Source organism: Melopsittacus undulatus, chromosome 2 (assembly GCF_012275295.1).
Source record: "Melopsittacus undulatus isolate bMelUnd1 chromosome 2, bMelUnd1.mat.Z, whole genome shotgun sequence".
Classification (NCBI taxonomy): domain Eukaryota; kingdom Metazoa; phylum Chordata; class Aves; order Psittaciformes; family Psittaculidae; genus Melopsittacus; species Melopsittacus undulatus.
Genome location: NC_047528.1, coordinates 99296845 through 99314784, shown reverse-complemented (window position 1 = coordinate 99314784; position 17940 = coordinate 99296845). Strand labels below are relative to the sequence as shown.

Sequence of the window (17940 nt, the reverse complement as noted above, 5' to 3'; positions counted from 1 at the left end):
TCCAGAGGCTACAGATTCTGGGGAAAAATGCATCATTTATCTCTCCCTTCATGAAGCATTTCTGAGGTTTCAGTCTATTTGGTATTTGTTTCTCTGTACTCTGCTTTTCCTTAAGCATGTCCTTCTTCATGGAATTACTAAGCAGGAATTATTCAAAGGTTAGTGCAGAAAATTTCCAGTCCTCATATCTATCTTCCTCCAAGGTTGTTTATGTCAAGATGACAAAAAATTGCTTTTTAACTTTTCAGCTTTCATCCTGATAGAGTATCAAATGGGCAAAATACTGTGAATAGAAATTACATTGGGGAAAAGTGATTTTCCTGGTTTTAATGATTGGAGGATCAGGGAGCATTTTATTCAGTAATGAGGTGTAGTGTATGCTAGTATGAAATGAGTCACTTGTATTTACCTGACAAGAATCTACTCCTCCTTCGTCATACCCTGCACAGATCATATTATTAGTAATATTGTATTCTGGCATCTGTTGTTGGCATTTTTCATTTGGAATGAGAGGGACTTCTGCTTCTTGCAGTATATCTGAAGTGGGACCTGATGAAAATACAAAGTACAGTTACCTGCTGTAATAAATATGTACATCCTGCACATAATTCCGATGGCTTTTTTCCTGTTCCAGCATGCTGGGCATGCTATGGAGCAGCAGGAAACTGCCTCACTGCTGTACAATTCAGGCCTATAGGCCTGTAACACAGTCACTGATTGAACAGTGCTCATTAACTGCATCCTATCTTTCACTTGTGCAATGGGACTGAATTTGGTTATAATTAAATCAAGATTACTAAAATCAATGACTATGAACTCACTGTGTTGAGATATAAGGGACAACAAAGGGTTTAGGAGCTTGAATTATCCTTACTATTCATCATGTAACTTTGAGTATTTAAACTTTTAAAATTTTAAATGCAATTTTATTCTGAAAATGTAGAAGTGAATGCATACAAATAACTATGGAACTGAAATGACATGTTTATTATTTAGCAGAGACTTCAAATCTGGAGTATATGGTATACAAACAGAACATACATTTCACAATACAGTGTGCTTGGTTTCTGGGGAAAACTATTTGGACATTTTCAGAAAGACTAATCTTCCTCCTCCCCCACCCAATACCTGGAAATAGGATGTATGTATTCCATGCTGAGAAAAGTTGTCATCATAAATTCTAAGGGCATGCAACAAAGTTTTTTCATGATTCAATTATCTTAGGTATGTATATATTTTTAAACAAGTAAGTTATAATTTATTTTGCTTTGGTGAAGAAACAGTTGAGGGGGATAGTTCCCAAATTCTTATATGGGGGAATATATCTTTAAATTATTTGACTTTAGCAACCCATGTGGAATCAGGAGCAAGCTTTCCTTCATGACTTCATGCCTATCATAATTTTCCAAGCAAATGACTCACCTTCACTCATAATAGTACCCCAGCCAGCAATGGAGCAGTTAATTCCTGGTAAAAAGTGTTGATTTTTTTCTGGTAAGCAGATAGGTTGTATATAATCTGTGAATAAGAAACAAGCAATCAGTTTCAACCTTTTCCCTGTATTCAGGTTTATATGAAGTCACATAAGAAAATGTTCATTAATTCAAACCTGCTTTTTGGGCAAGATAGCCAGGAAGTACTGGACTGCCTCCAGAATGATTAGGTTGTAAAAAAAATGTATGACCGCCTCATCACCCTCATGTGCTTAACACAGAGTTTTGCATAATAGAGTAAATTTGCTTTATGGGAAAAGAACAACTCACCTGTATATTGCACTTTGTATTGCAGGTGCATGAGAGCAATATCACTATCTTTTGTAGATTTCATGTAATGAGGATTTATAATTATTTGATCAATGTTTTGAACTACTGTTGAAGGCTGTGTCATATCTGATTGGTCATACAAGCCAAGAACTGCTTTCCACTGAGATGGTTTTAACTGCCTCCTAGAAGTTACAAGGAATATTCACAATTATAAATGATTAATGAAAGTTTTGAAAAATACGTTAGGCAAAATGCTAATTTTTAACCTCATGGGAATTCATAGCATTTGCACATTTTGTCAAAATAAATAGAACGTAGCAGAAGTGCTTACAATTTTGGCATAGTAATGCTATCTTAAATATCCAGACTCTAGAAATACGTGGTCAATTTTTTTATGTTAGGTTTATAATGCATTATGTATGAAGAATTAATCAGACAGTAAGTGCAAAGGAGGAAAATACATTAACTAAATTACTCTGCCTTTTTAAACACTGTGAAGAATATTGCAGACTGCCCCTCATGCAATTAATATTGGTCTCAGTTAGAAAATTCTTATGGAATATCCAAAGAACAGTAGGCATAAGATGTCATTAGGAGTGCTGCAGCACTCAGAAAACTGATCTCTTAATTTTTTAATCTAAGTAATAAAAAAAGTAAAAATATGATATAATCTGCATTTTTTTTTGCTGTACTATGCATGCTAGTTTGAGGCTACATTTATGTTAGAGAACTTAATTATTTGCTATTTGTTAATCAACTGGTTCATAGTTTCAAAAATACGTTTTCAGCCTGATTGCTATACTGAATTCGTTTGACACCAAGAGGTTATCTTGTTCCTACTAGCATTTAAGTTGAATGTTCAGGATTAAGGTGTGAAACTGCAAGCTCCCACTTGGGAAAATGCCAGTAAAGTCAAGATGATAAAATGAGATTTAAGTGAAAATAGAAAGGTGATTTAAGGGAAAAAGAAGTAAGAAGACAGGTGTGGATTTATTGTGTAAAAACTAAGAGGGGCCTGATCCTTCTCATTTCAGTGTCTTTGTGTGGAATATAGCTCTTTGGAATATAGCTCCTGTCATGCAATGGGGCATCATTAATGTATCAGCATAGTCTCCACTGCCTTACTACTTAGTTATTTATAATGAAAGTTCAACTGTAATTTTGAATATTAATGTTTCTTTTTTTGCCATTCCATTTTCTAGGTGTCTTCCTCAGCACTTGTTTTTATTATAGGTGTTATGAAAGCAAACCCTAGAAAATATTTTAATATGCATCACTTCTCACTTTGAATGGTACAAATAACACCATCTAGAGGATATCCAATATTGCCTATGGACACAAATCAAAATTCATAAACAGTAATTCTTATCAATCTGTGATAATGTACAGTAGGAACAGCCAATACTGAGTTTACCTTTCTAAGATATGAGGTCATCCTTTCTACCACTGGCAGAGATTCAACTCATTAATGGAAGATCACATTAATTATGGGTTAAGTGCAAATGCTCAGTATTAATACCATATATTTAAAGTGCAATTCTTCACTGTTCAGACAATGCTGTTTAGTTTCCATGAATGTCTGCTTTAAAGGACTAAGGGTTTACCAGAAAGTAAAGAAGCCTTTAGCTGAGCCTAAAAGTGATTACAACCTGTAATTATAGAGTGAGCTAGCTGTTTATTTTTTATGTTGGTGTCAAAAATTATTCATAATATGATGCCTCCTTAGTGAACCTGCACATAAAGTGTTTCATTATCACTAAAATAAAAAAGACATGGCATGGATATCATATGTCCATCTCAGCTAGCTGGAAAGATGCCCTAGAGTCAGCAGAGAGAAAGCAGCACTTGTGAATTTATATCCATTTCATGCTATAGTAAACATCCAGAAAAATGCCTTAAAAAGCATCACACCACAGTGATTTCAGTATGACCCTTTGAAAGAGCGTTTTCCTCTATACAGGACTGATCGATGGCTCAGGTCATACTTTAACCCAGCTTTACTGACAACTATCCACCACTTGGATACTTGAATGCTATGGGAGTATCAGAATGTGTTAGCTTCTGAGTGCAATGAACATTACCCATATACACAGTGTGCTGCTGTCACCAGCCATTCATCACTGACAAGGGAAGCTCCACAGACAGGTCTGGAATTAAAATGGAGTGAAACTATCCAAGGCCAAGCCCCTCTTTTAGCATTACTTCCACCTACAATCCTTGTTCCGTAGCTCTGAGTTACCAGGTGTTTTCCACAAGCTAAAAAAAAAAATATAAAAATCAATAAAAAAAATGCAGCTTTTTAGGGAGATATAGCATGTTTTATTAGACTAGCTAATATTGTTGGAAAAATCGGCTTTGTAGTATCTAAACTGCTATTCAAAAATATTGTTACTATGGAAAAAAATGGAAGTTTTATAGCTCAAATCAAGATACAACTTTATAACTTGGATTTAGATGTGTTCTTTCCTCAGACCTTCTGGATTTTTTATATGTGTTTTCAGAATAGTCCCATCTCTAGTGTATACTTAACACTGAAAACAAGTGAAGACTTTAAATTTTTCTATGTTTATATCATTATGAGTATAGCTTTTATAGTCCATTCCCTAGCCTTTCAATTCAAACTATAAACATTAGGCTTTATGGACTGAACAATTTGATTTCTATGTGAAATATTCCCAGGGTATGTGTACTTACGTTTATTGTTGCATTGCAGATGAACCACCCGGTTGTTCAAACAGAATTCTCTAGAATGAAAATGCAATTAAATCACAAGTATCTGCACACCAGCAAACACTATGACTGTCAAGTATACATACATACACATTTATATATAAATGTCTATAAGTATATATATACTTACCCACTTCTCTATATAAATACATTATCAGTATAACTGTTAAATGTAATATTTATCCAACATGTTTTAATTATATTTTAATTATAAATACACAACATTATGTATAGTACTGTATGTACATATTCCTCTTCAATGGACACTGAATTCATATATTTTACAAAAATAAAAGTAGACTTCCCCTTTTTTTTAGGAAAGTGAGTCATCTGTCTGTGACAGATTCTCAAATTGTAACTGTGTATGGTATTTTTTCTACATTTTGAGATGTTTTTAATACCTTACCACTAGAGATCAGTGTGGCCAAAGAATTTAAGAGGATATTTTGATATCATTGTATCTTTACTAAGGTTATAATGCACTGTAAAATATATAGCTGCATTTAAATGGCTAGAAACGATTTAGCAGAGGTATAAAGCCAGAGCCTGAATAGCACAAGACCACAGATCAAAACTACTCAAGCATTTCTGATACCCAGAGGTTTTAAGATTATCTTCATAACTTGTAATGAATCTGAACACTTCAGACAGTATGTGTACTGGCAATTTAAATCTGATACACATAGAAATAAAGGAAAAAAAAAGCCTGCCAATGGCTAGTTTACAATATGCATCTCTATATGATTTTAAAATAGAAAAGGGGAAGATATTATAGGTATTATGTATCCCTCATTATGTCTGCTGTAAAATTTTATTATAATGCATGATGTAATCCAACATTTTCACAATGGCATAGTGGTGCAAGGACAAGTGGGAAGTGTAACCACGCCCCCACATTCCCAATTAAATCTTCACTACACAGGCATAAGAATGAGATATGCCTCCAGCCCTGAAAATCCCAAATAACAAATTTCCCCTTCAAGATAGATTCATAATTTTAAAACTAATTTAACGAATTACAATTTGTAGTTAAGTCTATATCAACTTCATAAGGGTGTCCCTTGGTAGTAAGACAAACATTAGAGGACAACCAGAAATGCATAAATCCACAGGAAATCAATACCATTTTCTGCATAACATAGGAACTAAATACCCTTGACCAAGCTCCTCCCATAAGCTCTAAAAGAATGGTCAGTACTGTGTATTAGCTCCTTTATCTGATCATGTTTTCTCTTACGTAGATGCATAAACTAGCCAAAATAATATCCAATATGTCAGATTTGTCCACATTTTTTTTTCTTTACACGGAAACAGGGACTCACATGTACTGAGGGTCTTTTTCCCACCACCAATACTTACTGACTGCTTTAGCAGAAATTATTTCATGCCCCTCTCAGTGCTCTCTAAGAAGCAGCATGCTGGGCAGAAATCTGGTATAGCTGGGAAATCAGAGTATAATCTTCCCTTAGGACTGACGAAAGCAATTATACCTGTGGAATCTGCTCACATATATCTGCAAGGTAGGATTTCTTCCTGTTACAAAACTATTCTGCCAAGGATATACATTGCCTAAGGACATCAGAGAGCAGTTTTGCTGTCTCTGCCACCACAGCTTTCAAGTTTTATAAGTGCCCTCCTTTGGTTCAATGGTAGTTACACTTGAATAAAAACCAAAGACAATGTGAGAAATACATTTTATAATTTGATGGATTTGGGTTTTTCTTAATTATCAAGTATGTGTGATCTTTCTATCATTCATTATATCTACAAAAAGCATGTGAATCTCTAACGGTTTCACCCTGTAAAATGATTCTTACCAGCTGTCCAGATGAAACATGGTAGAAGTTACCTATTTTTGCAACAGAAATACATCTAAGATAAATGAACTTATTCCATTTCCTCCTGAATTAATCACTTTTTAGTGTTTAATAGTCATTAACAGAAGACATTTTTAAATCATTACCACTTTTTAAGTTCTCTTGTGGCAATGCTGGTTTAGCCATCCACTCAAGGGGAAAGGAAAAATAGCTTGCAATGACATTCCATTAGGTGAAGATACTTTCACCACCAGTGAGAATGATAAATGTTTAGGATTAACAGGTTATAATAAGAACATAAACTGTATCTTTTTAAAAAAAATACATTTTTTTTTACTGTAGATAAAATATGGCATAGAAAATTCAGAATTCTCTCCTGCTTCATTACTACATGGTATGTCTATAAAGGAAACCTGAAAGAACATAGACTCTTTCCATCCTCAACATAGTTTCAGCATTTTAGCAATTAGATAGTAATTTTCTGCTTCACTGCTTTTGGTAGGATTCCAGAAAAATGTGTATAATAAGCCCTCCTCTAAGCAGAAAGAGAATAATTGAAGTAATTGTGTCTATTTTACTTTTTAATTTGATTATGGCAAGCCTTTCTGCTTTTGGAGGTAAATTCCAGAATTTCCTGAGAATATAATCCTGTGCTAACATTACATTTTCATTTAAGCTACAAGAAACTACAAGTCTGTAGGACCTTTCAGAGTCACTACAGATGTTATTTGGATTGAAAGAGATCAGAATATAATGGACAGTATGCTAAAGTTCATTTCATGATAATGATTAACTTCTAAAGGTGGAGACACATCCAGAAGTCATTTATGAGTGGGACTAATTTGTCTAAATAAAGATACCTGTCTGTGAATTGCTTACCTTAAGCAATCCACATATAGTCTTAAATCCAATAAAGTCAATGGATTATAGAGTGTGACAGTGTTTCAAGAGATGCCCTGATGGAATGCTTATTTTTCTCTGTTGATGACAGAACCTAGTATGACAACTACTAGATAACTATGGGTATATGTCACTCCATTTTAATTCTCTCGCTATATGTTCATAATTTAGATATCTCTAGATAAGAAATGTTGATTTTTTTTAATAGCAGTATTTATTGTTTCTACAGGAAATATATAAAGACTTCACATAAGGTTGTACTGAATGCTAGCTAAAAATGTAGCAAGTACTTCTTCTTTTAATTATACAATAGATAAGGAAAAAAGAAGGGGGGAAGAGTTTCCCAATGTTACACAGAATTCAGTGGTAGAAAGAGAATAAAACCTAGATATGTTTATGGTCCAAACCTCATACAGAATCATTATACCTCTTGGATAAACTTGAGCTAGAAATCATTGTATAAATGGTTGCCACCACACTTTAAGATGTTCTTTGTATGAGGAAGAAACTGCACTCTACCCACCTTTTTGTAAATATTAGGCTGTTGTTAGTTGCTTTGGCAATGTTGACAAATGGGCCATCTGCAGTAAATAATACTGTTGATGATGCATTTGCATCCCTGGAAGGGAAAGACATACATGCATATTTTTAGATATTTTTATGTGGAGTAATATTTGAGAAATTATTGCAGTACCAATTCTTATATATATGGAGCTAAAACTTAGTATGCAAAACAGAACAGAAGTAACTGAGCCTTGGAATATCACAGTTTTGGGTTGTTTTTTTTTGAGGGGGTAATTACATTGATACTATACATCTGTGTCTAGAGAAGAAATTAAACTACATTTTATATAAAGAAGAATCTAAGGGAATAAGTGCTACCTTCCTTAGAAGCTGAGTTTCACAAGTTGTGGATCGGTTGAAATAAAATAATGGTTTGGGGAATAAGTCAAGCATACCGTGTTTGCTAGTTAACAAGAAAGTTCTTCTGAAGTGGGGGTATTCCTTGACTACTTTTTCTTGCAACAACAGCCTTTTGAACAGCAAGAATCCTGTGTACTATTGATGAGATTTATTTTTATTTTCTACACTTAAAACCCATACCCAGGTTTACTTTATAGCACATTCAGCATCATGTACTTTGTGATACTGCATATGACCAGTCTGGAACATGCACCCAAGAAACATTTGCTTTCTCTGGAAGAAATGGGGGGAGAGTATAAATGCAGTCAGACTAATTTTTTTTTTTGGTGGGGGGGAAACAGCCTATTCCCATCTAACTCTTTAGCCAGACATATCTCAGGAGCAAGAGAACCATTTGTGCAGTTTTAATACACAGAGAGTACCTGTCTACCCCTTCTCTTCAACTGCAGTACATCTCATTCTCCTGTAAAGTATGAAGTCCAGAATCTGCCTGCAAATCTGCTGTGTATGAAGAGTAAGACTAGACATAGGAGAAAGGAGATGTCCAATAGCCCTGCTGTGGCATTAAGGGAGCTGTGTGACCCACCATACTGGAAAAGTCATTACCATTGCTCAACCTAGAAATGACAAAGTCCACTTAATTCTGTCTCTAGATATATAGACATATACAGATACTCTGGGCACTCTAGTCTAGTGTACAGACTTTTTTCAATGTAAAACATTAATATGTACTTCGGAGATTACACTGGAACCTTGGGGTTCCCTGGGGAAGCTTTTACATGGTCTGGGAGACTGGTAAAGTGCCAACCCAGGTAACTAAAGTCAAATTCTACTATGAGGAACTTTGCTGAGACCAGTCTAATCACTGATCTATGAAAAGCACAAATGTGTGAAAAGCACCATGTTGTTTCTTGAGAATATTAGTAAACAGAAGCCTTTGTCAATGTAAAAAATGAACATGACACATTATACCAGAATCACAGAATCACAAGGGCTGGAAGGGACCTCGAAAGATCATCCAGTCCAACCCCCCTGCAAGAGCAGGGTAACCTAGAGTACATCACACAGGAACTTGTCCAGGCGGGCCTTGAATATCTCTAACATAGGAAACTCTACAACCCCCTGGGCAACCTGTTCCAGTGCTCTGTCACTCTTACAGTAAAAAAGTTCCTCCTGATGTTCACATGGAATCTCCTACGCTCCAGTTTACACCCATTGCCCCTAGTCCTATCACTGGATATCACTGAAAAAAGCCTAGCTCCATCATCCTGACACCCACCTGTTGGGGGTCGAGCATGGGCGCTTTAACAGGCTTACAGCAAGCTGTGAGAAAGTGAACCTCTGACCCCAGGCTAAAAGAAGCGTCAAGATCAGCAAAACAGGAACGCAATAACAAGATGCCAGAAGCATGATGTAACACTAAGCTGAAGCGAAGGTGTGAAACCAATCAGGAGAGGTAAAGTGGAGCGTGTACCCCTCGTGGGCAAAGCGAAGCAGCCAATCAAGTAATGCGTGATCGCGTGTAAGACAGTATATTAAGAGCAGCCTTGTAATCAATAAATGGAGCATTTTGTGAACCTACATCGTATCGGTGTTTTCTCCCCTCCACCTGGCCGCGGCACCCACCCTTTACATATTTGTAAACACTGATGAGGTCATCAGGAAACTTTCCAATTCATGGCCTAACAATACTTGTGAAAATCTCTCATCTTACCTCAGCGTCTTTCTTGGCCTTTTTTGCAGCAAAGACTGAGCGAACCTTTTTTCACACTTCCTTTTTTTTTTTTTTTAATTAATGCTGAAATTTCTGTTCTACAGTTCAGAACTTCTCTGAGCTTTTCTGTAACCACAGGGGCTTTTATTAAGCTTTCCCAGCTTTCTGAAATAAAGTCTAAGCCCTTTTTTTGAGAAAACCTTTGATAATTTAATTTGGTTTCTTAGTGCACTGAAGCACACACTACTGGAAATCAAAACCTCTAAGCTTTATGAATGACCACAAAAATCAATCTGCTACTCTTTCAATTAACTTATTGGTAAATGATGAGAGTTAGGAATTTCTGTAAATATAAGAAATCAGACACTTTTCTGGAGATACTCAGTAACAAGAATATAGTTTCCATAGCTCTTTAATTTCTGTTAATAAAAATGACCTTATAGAAATCTTGCAGATTGTGACACAAATGGACTTTAAGACCCTAGTCCAGGTGTTAGGCAACCCTCATTCCATTCAACATGCTCACTAGGCAAAACTTGCAGAAACATTAGAGAATAGTCTTAGAAGTTTCTTACAAATACATGTACGGAGATATCTGTTCACTAAATGACTCATTGGTCTTCATGTACCTAAATACTGTATGAATCACTATGATTTCAGTCTCTAACAGTCTCAGATGTGCTCAGTAAAAAGAAGATTTAGGTGGTGTGGTACCATGTTGAAAAACATATTCAGAATAAGGCTGGAGGTCCAACTGTCCAGCTGTCTTATAGCTACAATTCTTTTCTCTGTTAACAAAAAAACCAAACCAACCAACAAACAACAATAAAATCCTACATTTCTTATTTGAAGAAAATATGGTCATGCATTTTGTAGTTTATTGTTAGGTATCAAGCTGTGGGATGTTTGCAGGGGAGTATTTCAGTTTCACCTGCTGATTTTCTGACAGTAAAAGAAATAAGCAATGAATAGTAGCAAGTTACAAATAATGAACACTTTCTTTGGCATTAAAACTTTTTTCCACACGTAGACTCATATGAAGAGCTGCTGTTTTCTAAATGCTTGCATGAACCCAATAATTGTATGAAAATATGCAAATTATAGACAAAAGTAACTTGTCTATACTTTCCAGATTTGAAATGAAGACTCTTAAACAATGCGTGTAAGCCAAGCTTGATGGCAATGGCTGAACCTACAAATCCAAAAAGAATCATTGAGATTTCTCCTGTGGCTTTCAGGTCAAAGTACACATTATTACTTGCTGACAACTGAAATGCAATTAAATCTGTTACCAAATTATTAGGATCTCAATGCTTACAAACACAGCCCAAATACTCTGAGTACCAGGTTCTTATATTCAGCACATGGTTCTCATTGGCTCTACAGCAGAGTAAGACCATGTTGTATCTGTTTATTATAGAATCACAGAATCATAGAATAGTTAGGGTTGGAAAGGACCTTCAGATCACCTAGTTCCAACCCCCCTGCCATGGGTAGGGACACCTTACACGTCACCCAAGGCTAGGTCCAACCTGGCCTTGAACACTGCCAGGGATGAAGCATTCACAGCTTCCCTGGGAAATCCATTCCAGTGCCTCACCACCCTTACATTAAAGAATTTCTTCCTTACATCCAATCTAAACTTCCCTTGTTTAAGTTTTAGCCTGTTATCCCTTGTCTTGTCACTACAGTCCCTAATGAAGGATCCCTCCCCAGCATCCCTATAGCCCCCCTTCAGATACTGACTGGAAGGCTGTTATGAGTTCTCCATGCATATGGGAGGTGCTCCAGTCCCCTGATCATCCTCGTGGCCCTCTGGACTTGTTCCAACAGTTCCATGTGCTTTTTATGTTGAGGACACCAGAACTGAACACAATACTCCAAGTGAGGTCTCACGAGAGCAGAGTAGAGGGGCAGGATCACCTCCTTCTGCCTGCTGGTCACACTCCTTTTGATGCAGCCCAGGATACAGTTGGCTTTCTGGGCTACAAGCGCACACTGAAGCTGGCTCACATTCATTTTCTCATCGACCAACACCCCCAAGTCCTCTGCAGGGCTGCTCTGAATCTCTGCCCAACCTGTAGCTGTGCCTGGGACTGCTCCGACCTAGGTGTAGGACCTTGCATTTGTCATGGTTAAACTTCGTGAGGTTAGCATCTGCCAACCTCACAAGCATGTCAAGGTCCCTCTGGATGGCATTCCTTTCCTCCAGCATATCAACTGAACCACACAGCTTGGTATCATCAGCAAACTTCTGAGGGCTCACTCAGCACTCACTTTGTAGCTGAACACATAGGCATACCTCCAGATTTGCTTCCTCTATAGCACACGCCACATATGTGTCAGATATTTGAAAAATGAAGGCAAAAGCATTCACATGTGTGATGTATTCGAATCTGTGTGGAACATTGCACTTTCTAGGCCAGCTACATAAACAATCAGGATATGCTACATGACTCCTATCATTTTACTACTTTTCATAACTTAAATAGTAAATGAGACTAGCAAACATATAAGCAATTCTGCAAAAGTAAATTGTTCTAGATGAGCCTTAGCTTCTTTCTCTAATAAAGTATGATTCTAGGTAATTATTCAGTATAGGTGCATGAGCTGTACCCTGCTTGAGACCTGCTATTACAAACATCGATTTAGTAATAAATATTGTGTCACAGTTATTAACAAATATGCTGCTACAGAAAGATTCATGGAAGGCAGAAATAGCATGATGATTACAGGGGTTTTATATAGTTGTATATATGAGAATTTTATCCTAGACTGTAGGACCAGTACCAGAATGTGACAATGTGATGCAATTTCAGTTTAAAAATACTTTCTCTTGACGATGGAAATATGTAATAAACTGAGAAATTGAATGAAAGAGAAGTAACTAGGAAACTTAATAGGAATAAAATTTTTAACAAGTTTATCTATTTTATAGAATGAAAATATTATATTGTTATGGAGACAAATGTTATGGAGAATGTTATGGAGACAAAAGCATAAGTAATTTTTAAAAGGTAATAGAAAGTACCATAAGAAACAAAGTTCACTGAAGCCTATCAAATATAAAAATAGAAAGGAAACCAGCAGACTACAAAATCACTACTGTCCAGAAGTTATCTAGGGAAAAGAGTCAGGCAGGTGGGAGAAAGAATCAGAGGAAGAAGGCTACTGTCCTGGTAAAGGTTAAGGACAATGTGTTGACTAGAAGAATATTTAGTCATTGGATGTTCTTATATGCATGTGTAAATGAGATCACTATGTACATAAATTACAATCAGGATTTGTGCATGCAGCTATCTGATATTTACATACATGCAGTACCTACTCAAAGGGAAAAATGTAAAACAACGAATCAGCCCACTTTCATCTAATGATTAAAAATATTTTCAAATAACACTTCGATATTTTTCTAAGTCCTAATTCCGTGATTTTTACAATTAATTTATCAGAAAGGAATTTGCAGGCATCCTACCTTGGACAGAGACCAGCATATGAATTGCAAGCTTAGAATTTAATTTGATTATTACTTGGATGAGTGACATACTCTAAAAACACCAGCACTGTTGGAAACCTATTTATTATTCAGTGAATGGCACTGAATTTTCAGTTATATACCTCCCTCCTCCCTTAAAGTATACCTCAAGAGAAATACAGTTGCTCTCCCAATAGCTCATATCTAATGATAGTTATGAAACGTATTTGGAACCCAGCAGCAGAATACCCAAGTGATTATCTTGAATTTACTTAAAATGAATATTAATATGATGGCAGAACAGCCAAGGCTGCTGTTTACTCCAGCTTTACTCTTGAGTCATTCTCATAAAAGTGAAGATGTAAATAATGACGTAAAGTGGTAAAAGACTAATATCTCCACATTAGTCTCCCAGTGTTTTCCAATATGCCTCTTCATGCCTAATCTGTCATATTCAGAGTCATCAATCTTTTAATGAATGCCATCAAAATAGGGTTTGCAATAGTTATGAAGTTGTTAGCACACCAAGCAGATCACTTACTACAGAAAAATATACTTGCCCATTTTTTGGATGGTAAAGACACCAGTAAAATTATGAGGAAAACATCAATATGCAGACTAAACAAACCTGCAAATAAGTTACAAAGACAATATTTTCACTCACCCTAACCCTAGAAGCTGGCAAGCACTGTCTGAAATCTCTTCATTCCAATCATCTGCACATGTCAGATGCCACGTCTTCCCAATTCTGGCCTGTACCAGTCCTTCAGTGCTTAGAGAACCATTAAACAATCTCACTGTAGACCAAAATGGACAGAAGCATTTTAGATAGCTGGTAAATGACCCTCCCCCCTTCACACCCCCATCGCTCCTCGTGGCCAAAGCAAGCAGAAATGTAATATAAACAGGTAAAAAAAAAAAAAAAGGAAAAAGAAGAAAAAGATTAAAATATTATAATGGTAACAAACCCAGCATCTCCAAGATGCTGTATTCCCACAGGAAGGAAATGTTATTGTTATCTCCTATATTTCTGTCACAGGAGAGTTTAATACCCTCATTTTGCAAATGTCTCAGAAATAGACAATAAGCATTATATTTTCCATCAACTCTAACCAATGTTTTTTCTTAGCCAGCATTATGTGATTTTCAGATATTGTGTGAAGTTTTAACTACATGATGCTTAGTAACACTAATTGGAAATGAGGTTACAACCAGAGCTGACAGAAAAATTGGATTTTCCAGTTCCAATTGCTTTGAGAATGTTCTCTGTTTTCATTGCAGCTTTAGTTAAAACATACACACACAAGCAATAAAAGCTCCCCAAAACCCATTTGTTAAATGTGAGTTGTCCAGAAAACCTTTTTCCATCAAAATATTTCCACAAAAATGTGAAGAATATCCATTATAGTAAAAAAAACCCATAAAATAATAGATTGTTAGGAATACCTCTTTGACTCCCACAGTGCACGAATGAAAGAAATGGTAGTGATTAATCAATGGTAACATTCAGTCATAAGAAATTTTTGAGCAGTCTTAAAAAATTTCAAAATCTCTACACTGCAAGATTTCTCCTAATTTCCTTTGACACCCCTTCTCTATTCTTCTGCTTGAACTATGATTCCTTTTCTTTTCTCCTCAGCAGATCTATGTTCCTCTCCAAATACATTGTTAGTAAGGATTAAGAGAGTGATTTAGCACTCAACAACTGCTTCATTCAAATGCCATATATTTTGAGAATTTTGCAGGGGAAAAGATATCCTATACTTTTTCTTTGCAGTTCGTGGGAATTTTCAGAATTTGAATGCATCAGTTTGTCTAGTTCAAATTGCCACTTCTCATAAGAAATTGAAATTGGATTGAGGAAAATGAGCAAGACTTTTGGACACTGAAAAGATTCAATGTGAACACGTCTAATTGAATTTTCATTTTATTTTAAGGCTTAGATTGATTCAGCCACTGTTTGAATTAAATGGGGCTTTGGAAACAATTCTCACAGTTCTTTAATGTGAGGTAATTTGTTATGAAGTAACAGACAGTCTATGGCAAAATAAATTTTTGGGAATATGTACATCATGTTAGTTTAGGTGATGGTTGCCTTGTTCATACCTTCTTTAGCAATGACTGGAAAAAAACATTCAAGTCCTCCTTGCTTAAGAAGCAGCTGAAGTGAATTTTTTTCCATGCATTTTAAAGGAAGACTATCTTTGCAACAAAATAGCTAATTGCTCTATTACGAAGAGTAAATCTGTGCCTTTGGACATATATATATATTTGTATACATATACTTATATATGTCATATATAGAAATATATAGGTTTTTAATATATATTACATAAGCATATATATCTGCATGTAAAAAATGTTTAAATCAATGAGAATTGTCAGCATATATCCAAGGACATATCTGATCCCTAACAGTCCTCTTTGAAACAAAGGAAAATGATGCTGTACTAAGCTAAAAAGCCCACTTACTTCTCCATAATAAATTGCCAGTACCACCACACTGTCAGAAACATCAATTTAATTTCTGTGCTAGGCTGAACGTGCTTTTTGTGAGCTTTACTTTTAACTTATTGTTGAAAGAATGCTATTTCCATGTTATGTGATATGAGGTCACATACTCGTTGTACACCTACATTTTGGAAATAGCAGTTTTACGAGGGGACTAAGCAGCAGCATCCATTTGTCTCATTGCAGCAACATGCACACCTACAACGGATGTTGCTTTTGTAGCTGTGCCATCCTTTCATACTATGGCAATGTTTCTGCAAGATGAAGTCTATGCAGGCTGGAGGGTGCCATGTGCTGTAGTTCGGCTTCACACTCACAAGACTCTCTGGGAATTTCCATCAAGAAATAGAACTTCACTGCAGAATTTATACTGCTTTGAAACTCAAATTAATTACAGCAAAAAGTGATAGAACTTGAGAATAAAAATTGCTACAGGAGGAAAACATGTAATGAGTTTTCATTTCATTTGGGGTTGTTATAAGCAGACACAGTTTTAAAGACGGAGAACTTCCTACCTTTTCCAAAGATCTTCATCAGTTTACATACACTCTCTCAGAAAAACAACTTTGGTTTTTTTGATCCCGACAAACTCAATGACTTACTACTGTGTAAACTGGCATGGTCTGCATGCAGCTGCAGTAGTTTACACTATCTGAGGTTTTGTGGCTGTCTTCCTGCATAATTCCTACTAAATATACATGCATTCCTTCTCTTTAAAATAAAACCTTACTGCACTTTGCTTCATCAGAGCCATCTTCACACTGAGGTAGGTTGTCACAAAGGTTATGCAGTGGTATACAATCCCCAGTGCCACACTGATGCTCGTCAATTGCACAAACTCCTGAAGGAAAACAGGAAAGGAAATGTAATTGGTAGTTAGAAGGAAGGTTGATGTTCATTGGAGATCATACAGTTCACCTGAAAGAAAAGCTGAGTACACAGAACCTTTGGTTTCCTTACTTATCCATATCTTTTTCAAAACAAATATTATTTTGAGATAAATAGCAGCTAATTAAGAATAGAATCTATTGTATTATACTTTGTAGCATCTGGTTTAGTTAATATTGCTCCATTACTGATGTTCTTCTGTTACATGTAATAAACATTGGAGGGATGAGAAAAATCAAATCCTGGCCAAATCTTGTCAAAAGTGGCAAATGATTTCAAGTTTCAGATTTTGAGTACTTTCACTAAGGATTAGAAACCTTAAAGTATGTTAAGTCAAACATACAAGAGGCACTGAAATCAAGTATCTCCTTTCAGAACCTGCCCAGGAAGAAAGGTGGAAAAGGCAAAAGTAACAGGAATGAATGAGAAAAGCATTCACAAAGTAGGATTAAGCTACTTCAATATCAGTTATGTAACAAAAGCAGATCAACAAAAGTTGTATTTTTTTCTATGGCCAAAGTGTATTTTTAGTGGCTCCATTGCACACATTTACAGGAAATCACACAGTCATAAACTTAAATTCTGTTGAAAAAATTGTTTATTTTCTATATTTTCCTTCCTGGACTTACTAACTGAAACATTTAATCATCTAGAAATCTTACTTAAGGCAAAGTAATTGTTTTGCTTCTGAATTTTTAGTATTAATCTAAAATGATTCATTCATCAGTCAGTATGGCCTGTTGTACAATATGGAAGCAAAATGATATGGTTATAAAAGGCCTTAACCAGAATTTTCACAATATTCAGTAGCCATTACTGATGCCAGATTTTCCATAGAATTTATTGGTCAGGTGTTTTTTATTATATTGCATACTGCCAAAAACTATTAATGTTCAAATTATGCTTCCTTTTAAAAAAATCAATATTTCATAGAAAATTAAAATATGAGGAAAAATATGCTTTTCTTTTCAAAATTACTTTATTTACTGACAATCCTTTTACTCTTGGGCCTGCATGCTAATGATAATAGTCTCTGTCCTTTGGCTGAAAAGATCATGAATAAGCATCATTCTTTTGCAAATGGAACTTCTTAATATATTTAACCAGAACTGGCAATGACCATTTGGATAACTCTGCCTTGCTAAGTTTAATTTTTGTTTTACAACAAAATATGGGCAAAGCTGGCTCAGCAAATATGCTGAACCAGCTAAAAAAAAG

At 35.6% G+C, this 17940-nt stretch overlaps 1 protein-coding gene across 1 annotated transcript in view; it reads right to left on the bottom strand.

The window, feature by feature from the left end:
- TMPRSS15 (transmembrane serine protease 15) overlaps positions 1-17940 on the bottom strand; it is a 54762-nt gene that overhangs the window by 1436 nt on the left and 35386 nt on the right. Inside the window, exons 20-27 of the mRNA XM_031051401.2 lie at positions 16565-16675; positions 13988-14120; positions 7734-7829; positions 4458-4507; positions 3845-4019; positions 1764-1945; positions 1423-1518; positions 410-549 (exon numbers count right to left, since the gene is read on the bottom strand). Coding sequence (XP_030907261.2) covers positions 410-549; positions 1423-1518; positions 1764-1945; positions 3845-4019; positions 4458-4507; positions 7734-7829; positions 13988-14120; positions 16565-16675 — 983 coding nt within the window. The remainder of the gene's footprint in view (positions 1-409; positions 550-1422; positions 1519-1763; positions 1946-3844; positions 4020-4457; positions 4508-7733; positions 7830-13987; positions 14121-16564; positions 16676-17940) is intronic.